This window comes from Manacus candei, unplaced genomic scaffold (genome assembly GCF_025592945.1).
Source record: "Manacus candei isolate 608988 ecotype Guabito, Panama unplaced genomic scaffold, ASM2559294v1 h1tg000037l, whole genome shotgun sequence".
Classification (NCBI taxonomy): Eukaryota; Metazoa; Chordata; class Aves; order Passeriformes; family Pipridae; genus Manacus; species Manacus candei.
This window is the reverse complement of record NW_026138085.1, coordinates 17,385,108-17,403,037: the sequence shown is the minus strand read 5'-3', so window position 1 is coordinate 17,403,037 and position 17,930 is coordinate 17,385,108. Positions and strand designations below refer to the sequence as shown.

The 17,930-nt window shown below is 48.0% G+C and overlaps 1 protein-coding gene across 5 annotated transcripts in view; it reads left to right on the top strand.

Annotated features, from left to right (window-relative positions):
- SEPTIN8 (septin 8) overlaps window positions 1-14,866 on the top strand; it is a 40,629-nt gene extending 25,763 nt beyond the window's left edge. For 2 of the 5 annotated variants that reach the window (XM_051794122.1, XM_051794119.1), the window contains exons 7-10: window positions 4-172; window positions 423-555; window positions 1,185-1,375; window positions 13,431-14,866. In XM_051794122.1, the coding sequence (XP_051650082.1) occupies window positions 4-172; window positions 423-555; window positions 1,185-1,375; window positions 13,431-13,596 (659 nt within the window). In that variant the 3' untranslated portion in view covers window positions 13,597-14,866. Of the gene's footprint in view, window positions 1-3; window positions 173-422; window positions 556-1,184; window positions 1,376-3,816; window positions 6,661-7,958; window positions 10,175-13,430 lie in introns of those variants that run through there. The other 3 variants (XM_051794121.1, XM_051794123.1, XM_051794124.1) reach the window with 3 other exon arrangements.
- The last annotated feature ends 3,064 nt before the right edge of the window (window positions 14,867-17,930 follow it).

Below are 17,930 nucleotides of genomic sequence, written 5' to 3'. Positions count from 1 at the left end.
CAGTGGAGAATGAGAGTCACTGTGACTTTGTGAAGCTGCGGGAGATGCTGATTCGGGTGAACATGGAGGATCTGCGGGAGCAGACCCACACCCGCCACTACGAGCTGTACAGGAGGTGCAAACTGGAGGAGATGGGCTTCAAGGACACAGACCCAGACAGCCAGCCCTTCAGGTGAGAGGCCTTCACATCTAGCATCAATTTAGAGCCATAGTTTGGTACTGACAGCCCCAAAAAGTGGGAGCTTTGTCGGGGGTATCCACGGTGTGGAGCTGGAAAATAGTAGCACTGGGTTTGAACTTTGCAGCTGACTTGGATGTTCCCTTCCCTGACTGTCTTATAGCAACATAGACAGGCATGCATTTCCCCATCCCTCACTCATCGGTGTCCAAAGAGTCTGGATTTCATTTGCTTTCTTCCCCAGCCTCCAAGAAACGTACGAGACCAAAAGGAAAGAGTTCTTGGGCGAGCTCCAGAGGAAAGAGGAAGAAATGAGACAAATGTTTGTTAACAAAGTCAAGGAGACAGAGGCAGAGCTGAAGGAGAAGGAGAGAGAGGTGGGTGTGCCAAAAAACTGTGAGGAGCCCAGAACACAGCCAGCAGGGAATCTGGGTCTGGGCAGTGTCTGGGTCCTGGAAGCACATGCAGCTGTTGAGGAGACTCCTCAGCCGAGGCACAAACACACACATGTATCCCTGGTTTAGGTCCCTCAGAAACCTCTTCCCTGCCCTGTGCCACGTGCAGGAAGCTTGGCTGCTGTCTGGTGAGAGAAAGGCAGTGGCAGATGCTTAGGGGAGCATCCATGTCAGGGAGACTTCCCCCCTGAGCCCTCTTGTCAGCAGAGTAAAGGGGCAGCTGGGACTGGGGAAGAATTAACAGGGCCATCCTCAGAACCAGAGAGGAACAGCAGAGGCCACAGTGTCACCAGCCCCGTGCAGGGCTGCAGGTGAGCCAGGATCCTCAGTGCACCTTCCAGGGCTCACACTTCCTCCTGCTTTGCTGTGGGGCACCAGGTAGAGCTGAATTTATTGTGTCTTCCCTGCCTTTGGTGGGTGCTGGGTGCCAAACCCTGCCAGCACCCTGGGGGCAGGGGGTTCATGTGGGAGGTGTGGCAGGGGCTCTGGGGCAGGGGAGCACAGCCCAGTGTCTGCTGGAGGAGGTGCTGAGAGGGTCTGTCTCCTGCCAGCTGCATGAGAAATTTGAGCACTTGAAAAGGATACACCAGGAAGAGAAAAGGAAGGTGGAGGAGAAGAGGAGGGAGCTGGAGGATGAGATGAATGCCTTCAACAGGCGGAAAGTGGCGGTGGAAACCTTGCAGTCCCAATCCTTGCAGGCTACCTCACAGCAGCCACTGAAGAAGGACAAAGACAAGAAAAAGTAAGTGTCTGAACTGGAGTCTGCCACTGGGAAGCTGGAGGTCTGCTCAGATGCTTTAATGTTTGGTCAATTGCTTGGACAGCACATGGAAAAGGGGATTTTGGAATCCTAATTCCCACCCTTCTGACTCTTTGCTTAAAGCAGAGGAGAGACAGGGTCCTCCTGTGCACCAGCTGGGCAGCTGCAGGTGGGAGGGGTTTGCAATTTGTGGCCATTGTCAGAAGGCCAGTGGTTCTGTGGATTCACTCTTGCCTCTGGGACAGCCAGTTCAGGTGGTCCTGCAAGCTGTCCACTCCTGGAGACAAGTGGGAAGGGGACTGGAAATAATCTGCATCTTCTGCCCAGCAGAGAGGAGTGGGGACAACCCTGACACAGCTGTAATGTCTCCTGCATGCAGTCCCCATCACTCACTGCCTTGCTGCAGGCCCTGGGCTCTCTTCAGAGAGTATGCTTACTTTATTTTTAGAGGCAGAGCTGTAAAGAAGGAAACAGCAGCTTAGAGTAAAGATGCTTTGGCAATTCATTAGGGCTCCATGTGAAATGGGGCTCCAAGACACAGTTCTGATTACAAGAAAATTCATTTCCCCTAAAGGTAGAACCCTTATCTTAGCTTGCTGCAAGTTAATTGGCATTGCTGAAGCCAGCAGGAGTGAGGGCATGTAAATAATGCTGCTCAGCCACCTGGTTGTGTAATGACAGAACAGGAGGAGGACAGATTTTAAAAGAAAAGGTGGAGGATGTGATCCTGCTTCCATTCAAGCCAGTCTCTGAGGAACACTGGCCAGGGAGCAAAACGAGATACACCATCATGCAAGCTGGTAATTCTGCTATTCCAGCACTCTTTGTTACTTCCCCTTGCATGAAGGAGCTCAAGAGCCTGAACTGCATTCTGTCAAACCCAGACAGACTGGTGACAAGGCTTTCTGAGCCTCTTAATGATAGCAAGAGAAAAAAACACCACAGAGAGTAGCAACACCTGAGTTTGTGCTTGACAGCACAGCATTTGGCTTCACGTTGCTGATGAGATCTTGTGCTCTGTCATTTCCCTGCTGTGAACTGCAGCACCAGAGGAGCTCCTTCTGTGTACTGACATCCTAGTAATTTGTTTCTGCCTGTGTTAGATAACAGGGTAGATTATTTAAGTGTTTCCTTGGAGTGTAAATGTGTTAAAACCAAAGCGCTCTCCTCTGCAGACCTCTCGACGTGCCCTGGGCATGGCCCACCTCACAGAGTCCAGATGGTTTGTCAAATAGTTTGCTGAAAATAGGGTTTAGTCCAGCTAAGCTCACTGGTGAGTTAGAGGCTGACTGCTGGGGCCCAGGGCTGCCCTGGGGAAGGTGAGCACACTGAGCCACACGCTGTCACTGTGGTGGGCATGGACTGTGCAGGTGAGCCAGGAAACACTGCAGCTCCCCCTCAGCTCCCTCTGGCTGCAGCAGAAATGGGTTTCCTGTGCTTTGCTGGGTTTAGCCCTCCTGGAGATGTGAGTCTGGACCCTTCCTCTGCTGCGTGGTGATTGGACACCAGCCATGGTCAGGAGGAGGCAGCTCGGGGGTGCAAAGGTGTGAGGGGCACCCACAGCATGTGCTCTGCACAGGGGGACCCTGCACAGTGCTGGGGCTCTGCAGCTGGAGGAGGTGCAGCATGGCCAGGATGGCTTTGCATTGGGGTTTTTTTGCATACCTGTGAGCTAGTGTGTTTTTGGGGGATTTTTGCTCAAGTTAAATAACAAAGTTTGTAATAAAACTTTCAGAGGAAGGTGCCTCCCCTTGGCTTTGCCAGTGGTATGACTTCCCAGGGCCCCTCTTCATCTGGGATATCTTTGCCAGGTTTCTTACCAGGATCAGTCCACCCAACCAGACTGGAAGTAGCTGGGATTGGTGAGCTGGTGGCTGGCAGTGCTCTCCCCAGCACCAGCAGCCAAACTTCCTCCCCTGAGCCCATGGCTGGGGCTGTGCCCATGGCTGTGGGCAGAGAGGGGATGGGAGGGGACCCAGAGAGGTCCTTGGGGGCATCACTGCCAGGAGAGCCCCAGGGATGGGATGGGAATGGAGGTTTGGGAGTTTGGGGGCAACATGTGGGGGCTTCACAGGAACTGGGAATGTGTTGTGAGACTGCAGGAGGGGTGTTTTTCCTTGCTTCTAGATTTAGGAGAACTAATTGAACCCTCTGTCATCTCCTGGTTCAAGACAGTGGTTTTGGCAGCTTCAATACCTGAAAGGTGGTGATGGAAGGATTGCAGGTGCTGGGGGAAAGCAGAGTGTTTGTGCTGTGCAGAGGGCCTTGGGGGGGTGCTCTCATCTGAAGCCTTCAGCTGCCCCAGCACTGTTTGTCCTCCTCCTCCTCCTCCCTTGGTTTTAACATATTTTGCTACATTTTGCTTTTGTTTAATTTTCATAACTTTAATTCATGCTTTTTTTTTTATGTTTTGTTTCTTTCAGTTAATCACACACAGACTTTCAGGCCAAGAGTGGACTTGGTGCTTTCATGTGTTAAGTTGCTTGAGTTTCCCACCCTGTGACCCTTCTCATAACACTGTGTGCGCGGACCAAAGTGACAATGAGCGTCTCCGGTGGTGGCAGTGACCCTCTGTCACCTGTGCAGAGTTATCAGGAGGTTTGCAGGAGCTGACCTAACCTGTACATTGTGTTAAACAAAGCCAGCTAATCCCTCAAGTTAAGATGTTTTGTTCCAAACCCAGCGACTGAGCAGCCGAGTATGAACTGACCGTAACTGTCTGAACTCATCTTACCCACCAGCTGATAATTGCTTTCTACATTTAGGTTTTTTAATTGGCTAAGGTGACTGCTCATTGACCTTCCCCAGTACATGCACAGTGAGAGGAGTGGTATGAAAAATGCTGAAATGTTTATTTTTCTAACAAAATTCTCGAATAAATTTTTAGAATGGATAGAAAACCACAATGCTTAGGCTTCCTGCCCTGGGAATCTTAGAGTAACCCTCATTCCAGTAATTCTGTATTTAATCCTGAATTACTCTAAACACTTTCTACATCATTTATAATATATATATATATATATAAGGAGAGAGAGAGAGAGTGGTTAATAAAATTCATGGGACAATGTTTTGAATTTTCTTTACTGCTAAAATAGAACATTTATAGAGAAAGGTTTTCATAAGAGTTTGTTGTATAATGTGGAACTACAGGATTTGTGTAACTTTTCAGTTGTCACTTACCAGTGTATTTACTGTTGTGGAAACTATTTAAGCCATCATCTTTACTTTTACTCTTTAACCTTAAACTTGCAATGTGCCTAATAAGGAGAACCCCTGCTCCTGAGCTGTGCTCTGTGTTTATGTTGACAGGCTCTGTTCTTCTTAGAAGGGGCTTCCTTTGACACTCCTCATGCCTAGAAATCACAGCCTTGTTTTCCTGGGCAACTGAGCTTAGAGGAATAATTAGGATCAATATTAATTTTTTCCACTCAAACCATTTTGTGACTAGGCAGGACAATAACTGAACAGAGTTACTAGCTATGTTGTCATGGAAAAATAGCTGGACCCAATTCCATCCATCCATCAGATCCCAGGCTAAACAAAAGGAAATATTTTATATTAACCTTCACATAGTGTCTTTAGAGTTTATAAAAACACTGGCTGGCTAAGTGTTAGTTGTGAGTGTGTGTTTTTATTTAGTTATTAATGTTGCAGGATTTTTCTGCTGTGGTTTTTACTGCAGACTTGTCTCTGGGCTGTCAGCAAACTCCTGCTGTGCCATGCAGAAGGAGGGGCAGGGCCTGGGCCCGACTGTCCAGGGGCTTTGCTGCACTCTGAGGTTCTTTACCTCCATATCCCATTAAAGCAGCTTGTTTTTCCTTTCTGAATACATGCTCAGGTGTTAAACTGTTTTCCTATGGACATTGGCCTTTCCATGGATATCCTGACAGTCCTGTCAGTGTTACTTGATGCTCGTAGGAAAGAACCTCACCAAGACCTCACGGTACCTTTTAGAACAGGCTGTTCTTCAAAGAGTAAAAATTCTGCACTTGTTGGGAGTCTGCTGAAAGCTGAACATTTAATTATTAAGGCTGTGCCTCCAGGTTAGATGTGTTTTAAACAGTAGCTGTCAAACGTTGGGAGGGTTAGTGTGGTTTTCTCAAACCCAGACAAGGAACCCAACCCTCTGTTTCGTGCAAGAAGACAATTCCACCTCACCTCTGACTGCAGTCCAATCATGTAGCAAATGATTTGTTATTGATTTTTGCTAATGAGAGAAACTCTGGTGCACTAATTGCCTGAGCAAGCAGCACTCTTTGGTTCAGTGTTCTGCTTCTCGAGGCCAATGCTGGCATGAAACAGTGACTGGTGGTACTGGTGTGCCCCCAGCTGCCTCACCAGTGTGTTCCCAGTCGATAGTTCTCTCCTGATCTCATGCTGCAGCCAGCAAGATCTATGCAAATGATTTCTCTCTGCCCTGGCTCATCAGAGATCAATTCTTTTTTCCTAGAATAACAGGTAGTTAAGAAAAGAGGTTATTACAAAGAAAGAGTAAAAACCTTCAAATCCATGGGCATTGCAGAGAAATTTACAGCTTTTTCTGAAGATGACATTCAGAATGTATGTAAGAATATTTTAATGACTATGATTATTATATTACTTTGACTTTATGTTGTGGTGGACAGCCCTTGTCCTTGTAGTTGCTTGTTCAACATCACAGTCTCCCCAGTGGGACTCAGTCATATTTTTTTCCCCAGTACTTGTTTTTTTTCCTTTGGCTGAGACAAGATTTAAATATTGTGGTATATAGGGTAGTTCTGTATCTTATTTTTATTTAACAAGTTACAAATATGTGGTGATTCTAATCTCATCCAGTCTGAAGACTTACATCTGGTAGGGTAGAAGAAGTGAAAGAAAACCCTTCAGAAATGACTGAAACCATTCAGTTACACGTCCTTTGACTGTTTTATACATTTATCTGTAAAAGATTGGTATTAATGGGAAAAACTATCCATTTTTTTATCATTTAAACATTTACCATTGTGTATGTTGTCTGCTTCTAATTTAAATTGTGTTTTGTGGGTCTCTGAGGGGGGTTCACACCTGGCTGTGGTGGGTGCCCCAGAGTGGAGATGGGGTGGGTGATTTGGGGCCGTGGAGGTTCCTGGGGACCTGCCTGGGGGACACAACCCTCTGGGACGTGCTGCTTCCCTTTGCTTTGTCATTCCCAGCGTGTTTGGGTTCGTGGTTTTGGTTTTTTTTTACTTTCATTTCTTTCCACTCACTTTGTACTTTTTTTCTTTTATTAAATCTCACATGTATTTTGAGTTTTTGTGGTGTCGTTTATTTGGTGGTGCATTTTCTGTGCTATCCAGTCATTATCTGTATTATCTGTCAAAATAATACTGTGTCATGGTTGCAAATCTTACCAGTCACAGGCTGTCTTGTGACTATTGGGAACATTCAAAAATATAACTAGCTAATTAATTAACAACTAGCTAATCATAGAGTATGCAGAAATGCACCTCATCTGTAATCTGGGGAGAAATTCTAAGATATTAATTCCAAAGCCATCCCTGTTTGGGCAGGAGCCTTGAAGCTTGTTGGTCCATCTGCTTTGTGGGGTCTGGTGGCTGAGCAGGTTCTACCAGCAGCTTTGCTGATGTGATGGTGGCAAAGAGGTGATTGAAGGGTAGGATGAGAAGGGAGCAGAGCTGGAGGGTTTCCAGGGGGCACTTCCAGAGCTGTGTCCTTTTCTGAAGAAGCACATCCTGTGCTTAGGGTGAGGCCAACAAAGGAGCACAGTGTTGGTCTGAGGTTCTGCCTTCAGAGAGAGCTGAAGCTTTACCCAAAGGCCTGTTCTCTGTTCTCGGGGTCAGTGCTACACACAGAGTTGTGTGCAGGTGACTTTGGGCCCCCTGGGCTGTGTTTGGTGCTGGACTGAGGTGGGTGCTGTGCTCAGACACGGCTGGCACGGGGAGCTGGGTGGTGCAGCCTTTGCCCCAGTGCTGCTTCTCTGGGAGCTTGTTCTGCAGCCCCAGCTGAGGAACAAAACCAGTCGGGTTTGCTGGGGCAGCAGCTCAGCAGTGAGGTGGGTGCTGCCCGTGTGTTACAGTCCCAGAGCCAAGGCCCTGGGATGTGCTGGTGCTTTCCCTCAGGACACAACCCCTGCCTGGTCTCCTTGTCCTCGGCTGCTCCGTGGGGACTGTGCAGCTGGGAGGGATGGCTCCAGGCAAGGGGGCTGCAAAGCCACTGCCCCAGCTCTGTGTGCCCAGCTCTGTGTGCCCAGCTCTGTGTGCCCAGCTCTGTGTGCCCAGCTCTGTGTGGCTGGCAGTGCCTGCAGTCCTGGCCAGGCTGGGAACAGCTCCTCAGCTCTCCCATCCTAGCTCTCCATCCCGTGGGACTTCTCAGGTGTTCCATCAGCAGTCTTTCCTCAGGAAAACTTAAATCAATCCTCTGATTACCAGTTCCAAAGAAGATGTTGGCAGCTGGGAGAGCTTCTCCAAGTTCAGTGTCTGTGCCCAGCCCCAGCTACATTAGAGTGGGGCTTTGACCTTTCATGCTGTCTTTACTCAATGTAAATAACTGAAACCTAAACACTGATTCTCTTTTGTTCTTTCTGTAGCTTCTTTAGTCTTCCCAGTGCCTACTCCATTACAACAGGAAGATATTAATTAGAAGATTTATTAAGGCCAAAACATCTCATGCAGAAGAAGTTAATTGGTGCTTTCACCTTTAAGCTTGCAATACATTGCACAGAAGAGAATATGTAGCAAGGACTAAGATGCGCCGTGTCTTTGATGGGGAACAGTTTGCTTGATCAGGTTTCTTGGTAAAGTTGAAATCCAAGATATTTGCCAAAAGGTAAACTGCTAATTCAGGCTGCTGCATGGCTGGCACTAAAACCAGAATGCTAATTTTGGAGTGACAGCCCCTCCAAAGCAGTTAACACTGACTGACTGCAGGGAGATGAGGGACAAAGCTGGGGTAGTGTGAGGGGCTTTTGGCTTTGCTGCTTGAGCTACCACAGTAACAGGGTCCCACGGGTCCTCTCCTGTCTGGTTTTGGGGTGTAACTGGAGAACCTGATTTTCCTAACCTGACACCTGTAGCCTGACTCCTTAATCTTTCAGCTGGATTCTCACCTATCATAGCAATAACTCCTCTGTGCAGCTTTCTTCTGTCTGCTTACAGATTTTGTAACCAAACCCCCCCAACCTCCCTCTGTTGAGTTTTCTGAGGGCAGCACGTGCTGTCTCACACTGGAACCCCTTTCCCAGAGCTCCCTGCCCACCTCCCACCTGCCTGGGCTCCACTCATCCCACTGGGACAGGATGGGTGAGAAGGGAACCCTTTTAAAGGACAACTAAATGTTACATATTAACGGAGGGGGATGGTTTAAAGCTGGATTTTAGTGTTCCTGATGTGAGTTCTGTGTTTGTTACAGACTGACTTCCCCTTACACAAATACTTGTTTAAAAAAAAAAAAGGAAGGGGGAAAAACAAAGTGTGATGTCTGTGCCTCAGTAACTTCACACAGGAACAGGGAGAGGCCCCAGTTTATCTTTGTTTTAAACAACCTTGTAAACGAATCTCAGGAATGACCTACTTGTACCAAAGTTGGGTTTAATAAAAACAAAACTGACTTGTTTAACAAACATCTGTTAAAACCATGGTTTGTATGCAGGTGTAACCACTGCAACAACAACGTGCTGTGGCCAGATTCACAACCCTCGCGTGATCCCAGTGTCCCCCATTAACCCTGCTGCCCTGTCACTGAAGTGAGATGTCCCCTGTGCACCCTCGTGTCGGGGCAGCTGCTGCCCCAGCCTCCTGCCCTTCCCCAGGCTGCTGCTGTCCCTGCTGTCCCTGGGGCTCAGGGGTGGGAGCAGCCCAAAGCCAGTCCTGAGCAGGAGGTTTGAAGGGAGCTCCCCCCTGTGCCCCTGCCTCGTGTTGGAGGGTGAGGCTGCAGTGGGGTGAGGAGCAGCAGGAACAGGGGTGGGTGAGTGTGGCAGGAGCCCCCCGGGCTACCAGGGCAGCTGTGTCTGTGACCAGGAGTTTGCCGAGGTGGAGAGGCTGGTGCACTGAGCCCTGTGCCCGGGGGGTGGTACTGACAGCTACTCAAACTCTGGAGGCCCTTGGCATAAATTAGAACTTGGAAATAAATCTCAGCTATCACAGTTCTGTGGCCTGAAGATGCCCAAGCTGGGCCCATGGAGAAGGTCTGGGGCCTCCTGACACTTGCAGGCAGGAGGGACAAACCCCTGGCCCCACGTGTGCCAGGGGCAGTGGGACCGGGTGGGAAGCCCCAGGCTCTGACCCAGCTGTGTCCTGGGGCTGTGAACTCAGAGCTGCAGGTCCTCTTGGAGGGCTCTGTCTGTCTGCACATCTGTGGTGCCCTGCACAGAGCGGGGGGCAGCTGGAGCCCCGTGTGAGCTGAGCTGTGCCTCGAAACAGCCTTTGCTGCTGCTTTGATGACTGTTTTAAACTTGCCTGTGTTCTCTTTTGAGGCCAACCAGTCTAATTTCTTTGGCAGAGCTTTCATCCGGTTTGGAGCTATTGTCGAGTCAGATTCCAGCTGGGTAGGTGAATTGGGAATAAAAGTGTTTTGTTCTTTTTCCAAATTGCTCAGAAGGGTTGATTAAGTTCTGTTTGTCGTGGCTATGCTTCGGTCACAGTGGGGTTGCAGTTGCACACCTTGCTGAGGAACAGGGGGAGCTCTGGGACCTGCCAGGAGTTAATGCCTCGCTCCATCTCAGTGCACCCTCTGCCTTCCTGCAGAATTGAACTGTAAGTACTGTTCAAATTGAATTTAGCGCACAGCATGTCCTGGGAGAGCAGACAGGCTCCAGGTGAACTGTCCCTATCCCACTATGGCATCTTACCCCAACTGGGAACAAGGGGCCCTGATGGGCCTTTCAGCACTGGCTTTGTCTTTTGGAGTTAACTCACATTGGTGCTTGCTTTTGAATGTTGATCATAGAGATCTGCAGAGGTTTTGAAAAGCAGGTTTGCTCATGGGTTTTAAGATGTTATCCAGCTCATGGGCAAGAAACTATACCCCTAGGCTCAAAGCTGGGGGAAAACATGAGGTTGTGATTGTTGTGGGATAAAGTTACAGCATGCTAATTACTGTGTGTGGGATTTTTCTGCTGGCATTTCCATGGGTTAACACAGCTGGTGAATCCTGAGACAGAGCAAAGGGATGGGAGGGAAGCAGAGCCAGTCACAGCCCTGTTTCCTGCAGTGATCCACATGGGCATCACCTTTTGGCTGGGCTATTCCAGGTGCAGACCAAGCTTACATTTTATTTCATGGAAACTACAAAAGACAACTTGCCTCCTTCCAAAAGACAGGCAGTCAAGTCACGGCTTGTTGGAGAAAAGGAAGGTGCTGCTCAGGGGGAGGAGCCCTACCATGAAATGACAACCTTCCCTGGGGTAGGATGAATAAATCCTGTGTCCCAGACGTGGTGCTGCCTGGCCTGGGTGTGTGGGGACCTCGGGACCCTCGTCTGGTCTAACCCAGCACCCTGAGTCCTGCTCCTGCAGCACCCTGGCCTGGGCAGAGCCCCCTCAGTGCAGCATTCACAGTCCCAGCCTGCAGCAGCTTTGACTTGGCTCGTGGGAATTCCCTGGGTTCCACTGCTGGTTCCAGTCATGTCTCTCCACACGTGTTGTTTGCACTGTCTCCAGCACTGGATGTTTCTGGAACACTTGGCACTCTCTTGGCAGTTGGAAGAGCAGTGTGGCTTTCTCCCTGCACACACACAGAGCTCTCTGTGTTCTCAGAGTGAGCTCTGGCAGATTTAACACTTCAGAAAGCATGAACAGCTCTCAGCAATCAGTCCTGCAAAGCTGCTGGTCAGGAATTCCTCTCCTGCAAGGTAAGACAATGAGGAAGGGGAGGAAGGCCAGAAACTTTCTCCCTGCACTGATGAATTCTGCTGTTACACAGCATGAGGGTCTCCTTGCTCCTGTCCCATCCCTGTCCCCAAATTATTTGTCCCATGTCATTACATGAGACACCTGCCCAGTATTTAGCCTGTGCCAGTCCATATGGAACCCCTTCCCATTCTGTGACAGGGTTGCAGGTGTGGTGGTATCCATCCTGTACTGGCTGGATTACACCTTCAAAGTAGGGTAACAACCACCCCAAAACACTGGCCCTATTATTTAAAACAAAACCAAAATCCTGTTTGTTTGAAAACAATGTGTGAAGCTGGTTTTTAAAAGTCTAAGAGAGGTTTAATCTGACCTTTGTGAAACTGCTTTGCTGTGAAGATTAGCAGTTAATAAGAAATAATGTGGTTGAGGGGAATTTAATTAAAGGCATTTTGTATTGCCCAGTCTGCTAAGACAGAACAAATTTAAAAAACACTGACCAGCATGTGCTGGTTGGTGAGGGCCCAGGGCAATGGGGGTTGTGGACAAGGAGACATATCATAAGGAACTGTGATTGGGTCTTTAATGGTTTAACCAGGAAGAAGCACAGACTCTAGACCCCTGGGTTCCAGGGTAAGGCCTTAGGAAAACTGGAGGTTTGACTGAGGCTTCTCACTGCTGACCCAAAACCTTGGTTCCACCCCAGAGCTGTTCCAGAGGCAGCAGTGGGGACTCCCTGTTCCTCGAGAGCAGCTCCTGCTCAGGCTCCCACGGGGTGAGCCAGATCAGCTCTAATGAGAGAACAATGGTGTGAGCTGGATGAAAGGCTCCATCTGTCAAACTTCATCATGGCTATTTTAAAAATAAACGGAGGCATTTGGTTCTCCCTGCAGTGTGTAGCTGCCTGCCAGCTGGAGCTCTGAGTTGAAGGATTGTGACTGAGTCCCTCCTCTCCCCAGCTCGTTGTATCTAATGACATTAAAACTGAGGGGAACACACACTGCTTAGGAGGGACATAAAAATAGACAGGTAATACCAACTGTCTTTATCCTCTGAGAAGCACAGTGATGCTTTTTCCCTGTTGTTTTGGCTGCTCTCTTTGCTGGCAGTAGTTCTCCACTAGAGCCTGTGGGGTGGCTGTAAGGGAGGCCATGGGCAGCTGAGGGCAGGAGCCACCCATGCCTCCCATCCCCACTGGGCAGGGGGGCCATCCCAGCACTCATCAGTCTCCATGGCTTCATCAGGAATTCGGGATTAGTAGGTGGGAAAGGTGCTGAAACAGCCTGGCTTACAGTGACCCTCAACCTCCCCTGGTGGGAATTCTTCCATGCAGAAGGGTGGTGGCAGGGCAGCCTTGCCTTGGGATGGCCCTGGACAGCTTGGCTGATGGGATAGAAAACACAAACAGCACTGGCTGGCTGCAGGCACGTTAGCTCTTGATCCACAGGCTCTTTCTGGGCGAATTCAGCACTGTTCACCTGTAAGGAAAGATGCAGATTTTTGTAAGTTCAGGATAAATTACTTCCTTGTCTGGCCACTGCTGCTGTCACTGTAATTAGGGGGAGGGCAGGGGCAGGCTGGATGCCCCAGTAAAGGCATAGCAGCAATATGCTGTTGGTCCTGATGCAAAACACTTAACCAGGAATTACTACACAGAAGGTGGGCAAGTGCTCCCTCTCTTTAGGAGACAACAGGCAGGAGGGACAGGACAGCAGGAGGCCAGGTTATTTCACACAAATTCTAGACCACAAAATGGGTGGACAGTAAGCTGACAGTGCTCTCTGTTTTATGTGTTTTATAAAACTGAGGGAAAGCTGTAGAAAAAAATCCATGAAAAAATTGATCTTGCCTTTGGTCATTAGAAGTCAAACTGATTATATTTTACAAGCAGTGTCTGTGCTTAGACTGTACTTTTTGCAGTGTTCAGTGGGAGGCTGGGGACACTGGGCAGGTTTCTAGGTGCTCTCAGACTCTCTCATCATGGAAGAATCTCTCCTGGCTCAGGATCTGTGGCCAAGAATTTGGAAACCTCCCTTCTCTGCCTTTTGTTAGCACCAGCAGGGTCTGCAGCAAAGGCAGAACACAGGCACGAGTCTCAGGAGCTGCTGAAGTGCAGTGCAGGCTGTTAATACACACACCTTTATTCATTTACCGTGTCCTGCCCTCAGCATTTGTGACCAAAGGCCATTTTGCTTCCTACCTGTGCTTTTTTAGCAGGTCAGTAGTAACACAAAGCCAGCCAGGAGTCTGCCTCTCCAGCTCCAAGGTGATGATCACCAAGACCAGCGTGGAGCCCCTGAACTGCACGAGCTGGTGGGAGGCCATCCAGTGCTGCAGCTGCCTGGTGAAGAGCGCGACGTGGAGGGAAGGGTTCCTCTGAGCCAGCTGGGGAGATGGGGCCAGCAGGACATCACATGGCATGGGACTGCAGGGAAGGGAGAGTGTACATATATATATATATATGAATATATATACAAAGAAAAGCAGAGGTCAGTGAAGTTGATATGTTTTCATATATCATCACCCAGAAGTACAGATGAATTTCATCTCATAGCAGGAAACCCGAAGGCTTCCCCCACCTTTTTCTTTGTGTTTTGTGTTTGTACTTGCCAATCATTGAACTGATAATGAATGTACAGGGTCTGTGTTTCCTAACAATCTCTGAAGTTTCTACGTTATCCAGATTGCTGCCCAGGAGATTCAGTTCAGGCCAGCAGCTCCAAATCCAGCAAAACCAGTAATTCCAACTGCACTCTGAATTTCCCGAGGAAACAAGCACCTGCAAAAGGCAGTTTTCACAATCAGCAGCCTCTAATGGCTCAATATTTGCACATAACCTTAAAAAAGGGATCTAGGATGTGTTTGTATCACATGAATTTTGCCTTACCAGCACATGATCGTTTCTTGAAGATAAAGTTTAATTGTTTCTATTAAATGTTCAGTAACTGCAATGTGAACTAAGTGCCAGATCGGAGTAGTCTCATTGCATAAATGAATAATTAGTGGGATGAAAAGGAAAATTATTTAAGGAAAAACCTGTGTGTGAAATGTAGCAAAACTCTGACAGCTTTCTATGTACAGTATTAATAGAAGGGAAATAGTTAGAAATATTTTTGCAGCGTGTATTTAAAAAATAAAAATGGCATAGAGTTGTGCATTATGAGAATCTTTTTAATGTCCATTTTAGTTGTCCTTTAAAGACAGGAGTAAATTTTTTTCAGCAAAAAGAAAGGTTTTAAATAGTAGAAAATTTTAAAAATTAATTTTAAAAGAAAATTACTGCAATATTCTTTAAAAGACTTGCAGATAGGTAGGAACAGGTAGTTTGCAGAGCATCTTGGGAAGGATGTGTGCGTGTGTGTGTGTGTGTGTGTGTGTGTGTGTGCATCTGTGTTTTCTAGTCTTATTTGATAAGGAGTTGTTTCTTTAAAGAAAAAAGTTGCAAAACATAGTGCTTACAGTGTTTAAGAAATCCATTGGTGTTGCTGTGTAAAGATCCTGCTGAAGCTCATCCAGGATAATTCTTTCCATTCTCAAGATCTCGGCTGGAGAGCATTTACAGCTCTGCACCACCAGTGTCTGCACCAATGGGATTACCTGTAAAAAAAATTTAAAAATTTAAAAAAATAAAGAAGCCAACGTCCTACACAGTGCTGTGTGTGCTTCTCTGTATGGTGAGGGGATCTGACAAGGTTAAACACGTCTGTGGGAAGCAGAATGCTCATCCAGGAGCCCTTGTTACTTGGGGTAAACAAGTTAACGCTTCTTCATTATGCCCAAGTTGTTGAAAGACCTGGAAACATGAACAACTTTTAGTGTGTTGAAAATGAAACATGCAGACCTCATCCTCTCCACTGGTTTGTGCTGCAAGGACAAGAAATTGCAATGCACTGGAGATATTTTAATTGGGCCTGAAGGGAGAAGAAGAAAACATCGAATAAAGAAGGTAAGAGCCTTGGGGGAAATAATTGCATTCTGTGACACGTGCACAAGTTTCAAACTTTCATTTGATTTCAGTTGCTTCTGAATTAGTTTAGCTACAGAATCTGGAAATAGAACAAGGAAATTCAAAAGTGAAGCAGAATAAATCCTCTTATTGGTTCAACCTTTATTCCTGTATCCCACAATTCTTAGACTATGCAATGCCACATTATTTACAATGCAATGTTACTCCTCTTTTCACCTCAGATACGGGTTCAGATTGGACTTCAGGAAGAATTTCTTCATGGAAGGGGTGGTTAAGCCCAGGGAGGTGTTGGAGTCACCATCCCTGGAGGTGTTGGCTGAATGGCTGGATGTGGCACTCAGTGCTCTGGTTTAGTTGACAAGGTGGTAATTGGTCAAAGGTTGGACTTGATGATCTTGGAGACCTCCTCCAACCTTAATGATTCTGTGATTCTACATGCCAGCATCAATCTAAATGGAATTGAGAGCTGCAAGGCTCAGCTCAACTCCTAACTTTGCTGTTGCTCCAGTGGCAGAAAATGTCAGCCCCATAGTTTGGTTAAAAATTGTAGTTTCAAAACTAAAATATGAAAAGCAATAACATGAATGTTTTGTGTTTAGCAGAGACAACCAGATGATAATGAGTTCTTTGGACTTATCACAGCATTTGGACTCAGTTCACACAAACACTCCTAACGAGGACTGTGCATCAGTGGAACCTCATCAAACACTCAAGTTCATACATGTTTGTATGTGTGTGCTTAAAGGCCTTCCCCAGCAACGACCCCGACTGCTCCCTAAATCTGCTGCCAGACATAGTCCCTGCTTTGTGTGTAAACTGATTACGTGCTCCTTACATTCCCAGGCAATAATCTGGCCAGGGAAGAGCTGAGAGATCTCTGCCTTCACTGATGCCAACAGCCTGTTGAAGATGCTGGGCAAACATTTCAGGGTAAAACTGGAACTTGGAGCTTATTTCTGCAATCCAGAGAACTTTCTTGTAACTCAACAGAGAGATATCTGTGCCCTGAGGGGGAGGAAAAGTTAGAAGAAAAATGCGGTTAGTGCTTTGATGATTTTGTAAATGTATCTCCAAAGGAAGACTCAAATCTTGTTAAATGCTCTAATTAGCATTTTGGATGTCTGGAGGCTGGAAATGAAGGGAGTTGTCGGCTGTGTCTGCAGAGGGAGGGTGAGGGCACATTTCAGAGCTGTTTAAACCACTGGTTTGTGTTGCTCACCCAGTCGTGCCCAGCTGGGTGACCCAGGCCTGGCACTGGGTTGTACTGGAGTACTGACTGGGGAAGCACCCAGCCCTCCCAAAACCAGCTCTTACAAACAAGGTGCTGAGCGTGCTTGTTATTCCCACCCTGGGAAAACTGAAGCCTCGATGCAGCACCTGTTCCACTCAGGCAGCCTCCACAGAGAAACTGGGCTCAGGAGCAGGTTTTGATTTACTCTGCAAGAGTTTTAGCAGCCCTTGAATTTGCTGAGCACTGGGACCACAGAGCCAGGTTTGTGACTCCCTCAAGGCACCTGGAAAAATGTACTGGGTTTTTTCTTTCTTATATCTTATTTGAAGCTGCTTTGAGGTGAGAAGGTGGCCTCTGGCTGCCATGACAATGCACACAGGACCCAGCTTAAGCCAATATTTACAGGAAATAAACATCTCTGAATCATATCAGGTAAGAACCAAGCAATGAGAACATCTCAGCCTGAAACTATTTCAAGTATTTATTCAAGACACTATTTTGGTGTCTCTTTAACATCAGAAAAAGTATGTTACTTGGTATAAAATTTCTGCTTTTCTTTCCAAAGAGTGGTGCATGTGGGCTTCCTCATCAGTGTTTCCTGGGAACTCACACCATTGTCTCTGCAGCTCCATTAAAAACGCCAAGTTCCATGAACCCTCTGGAGACCACTATAAGCTGGAACTCTGTACTGTTCCCCTGAAAGCAGGTACCACACATGACTTTGGCTTCGGCTGCATCCAAACCTGGCTGCCCAGGGAGAGCTGGAAACGATTTATCTGAGCAGTTCGACGCACAGAGAACTTTAATCCTCTGAAGTTGGGAGGGGGAAACAATAATTAAAGTCTCACCCTCTGGCTAATTTCGACTGTCCCTGAGAAGGACAGCGAGCAGCTCCTGCAGTGCCTGGACAGCCCATCCGCCCCACGGGCCATCTCTCTGCAGGCACTGCTGGAAGCCTCGGCTGGGAGCTTCGACGCCCATCCTGGGAAAACGCAGCCCTGCATCACCAACCTCCACTCTCCGGGTCCACACCGCGCTTCCCAGCCCAGGCAGGTCCATCTCACCTGCACAGGGTCTCCCTGTTCTCTCCCCAGCCCCTTGGGTTATGCACTTTCTGGTGTGAAACCACTCTCTCAGTCTGCGAGTCTCAGCGTTCAGCACAGCTCTGGGCAGCACCGGGGCAGTGAATAAACTGCAAAGTGACTGTTTGAACACCTGATCCTCATACCTCCTGACTCATGGTGACACTCCCTGGGGTGAGGGAATGGCCCTGTCAGTCATTCCAGCCCTGTGACACACTGGTCAGTTTGGTGGAGGAGTTCTGGAAGCCCCAGATCAATCCTGTCCACATTCCTGCTCCCGCCTACATCCCTCCGGCAAAAACACAGCACAGCTGAGACACAGCCCTTGGTTTGTGCCTGTGCTTGGTGCTCTGTGCTGGGCATTCCTGGCCTTGCCCCGGGGTCCCAGGCCCTGGTTGTCCATAGCCAAGGCAGCGAGGGCAGGAGTGGGACTG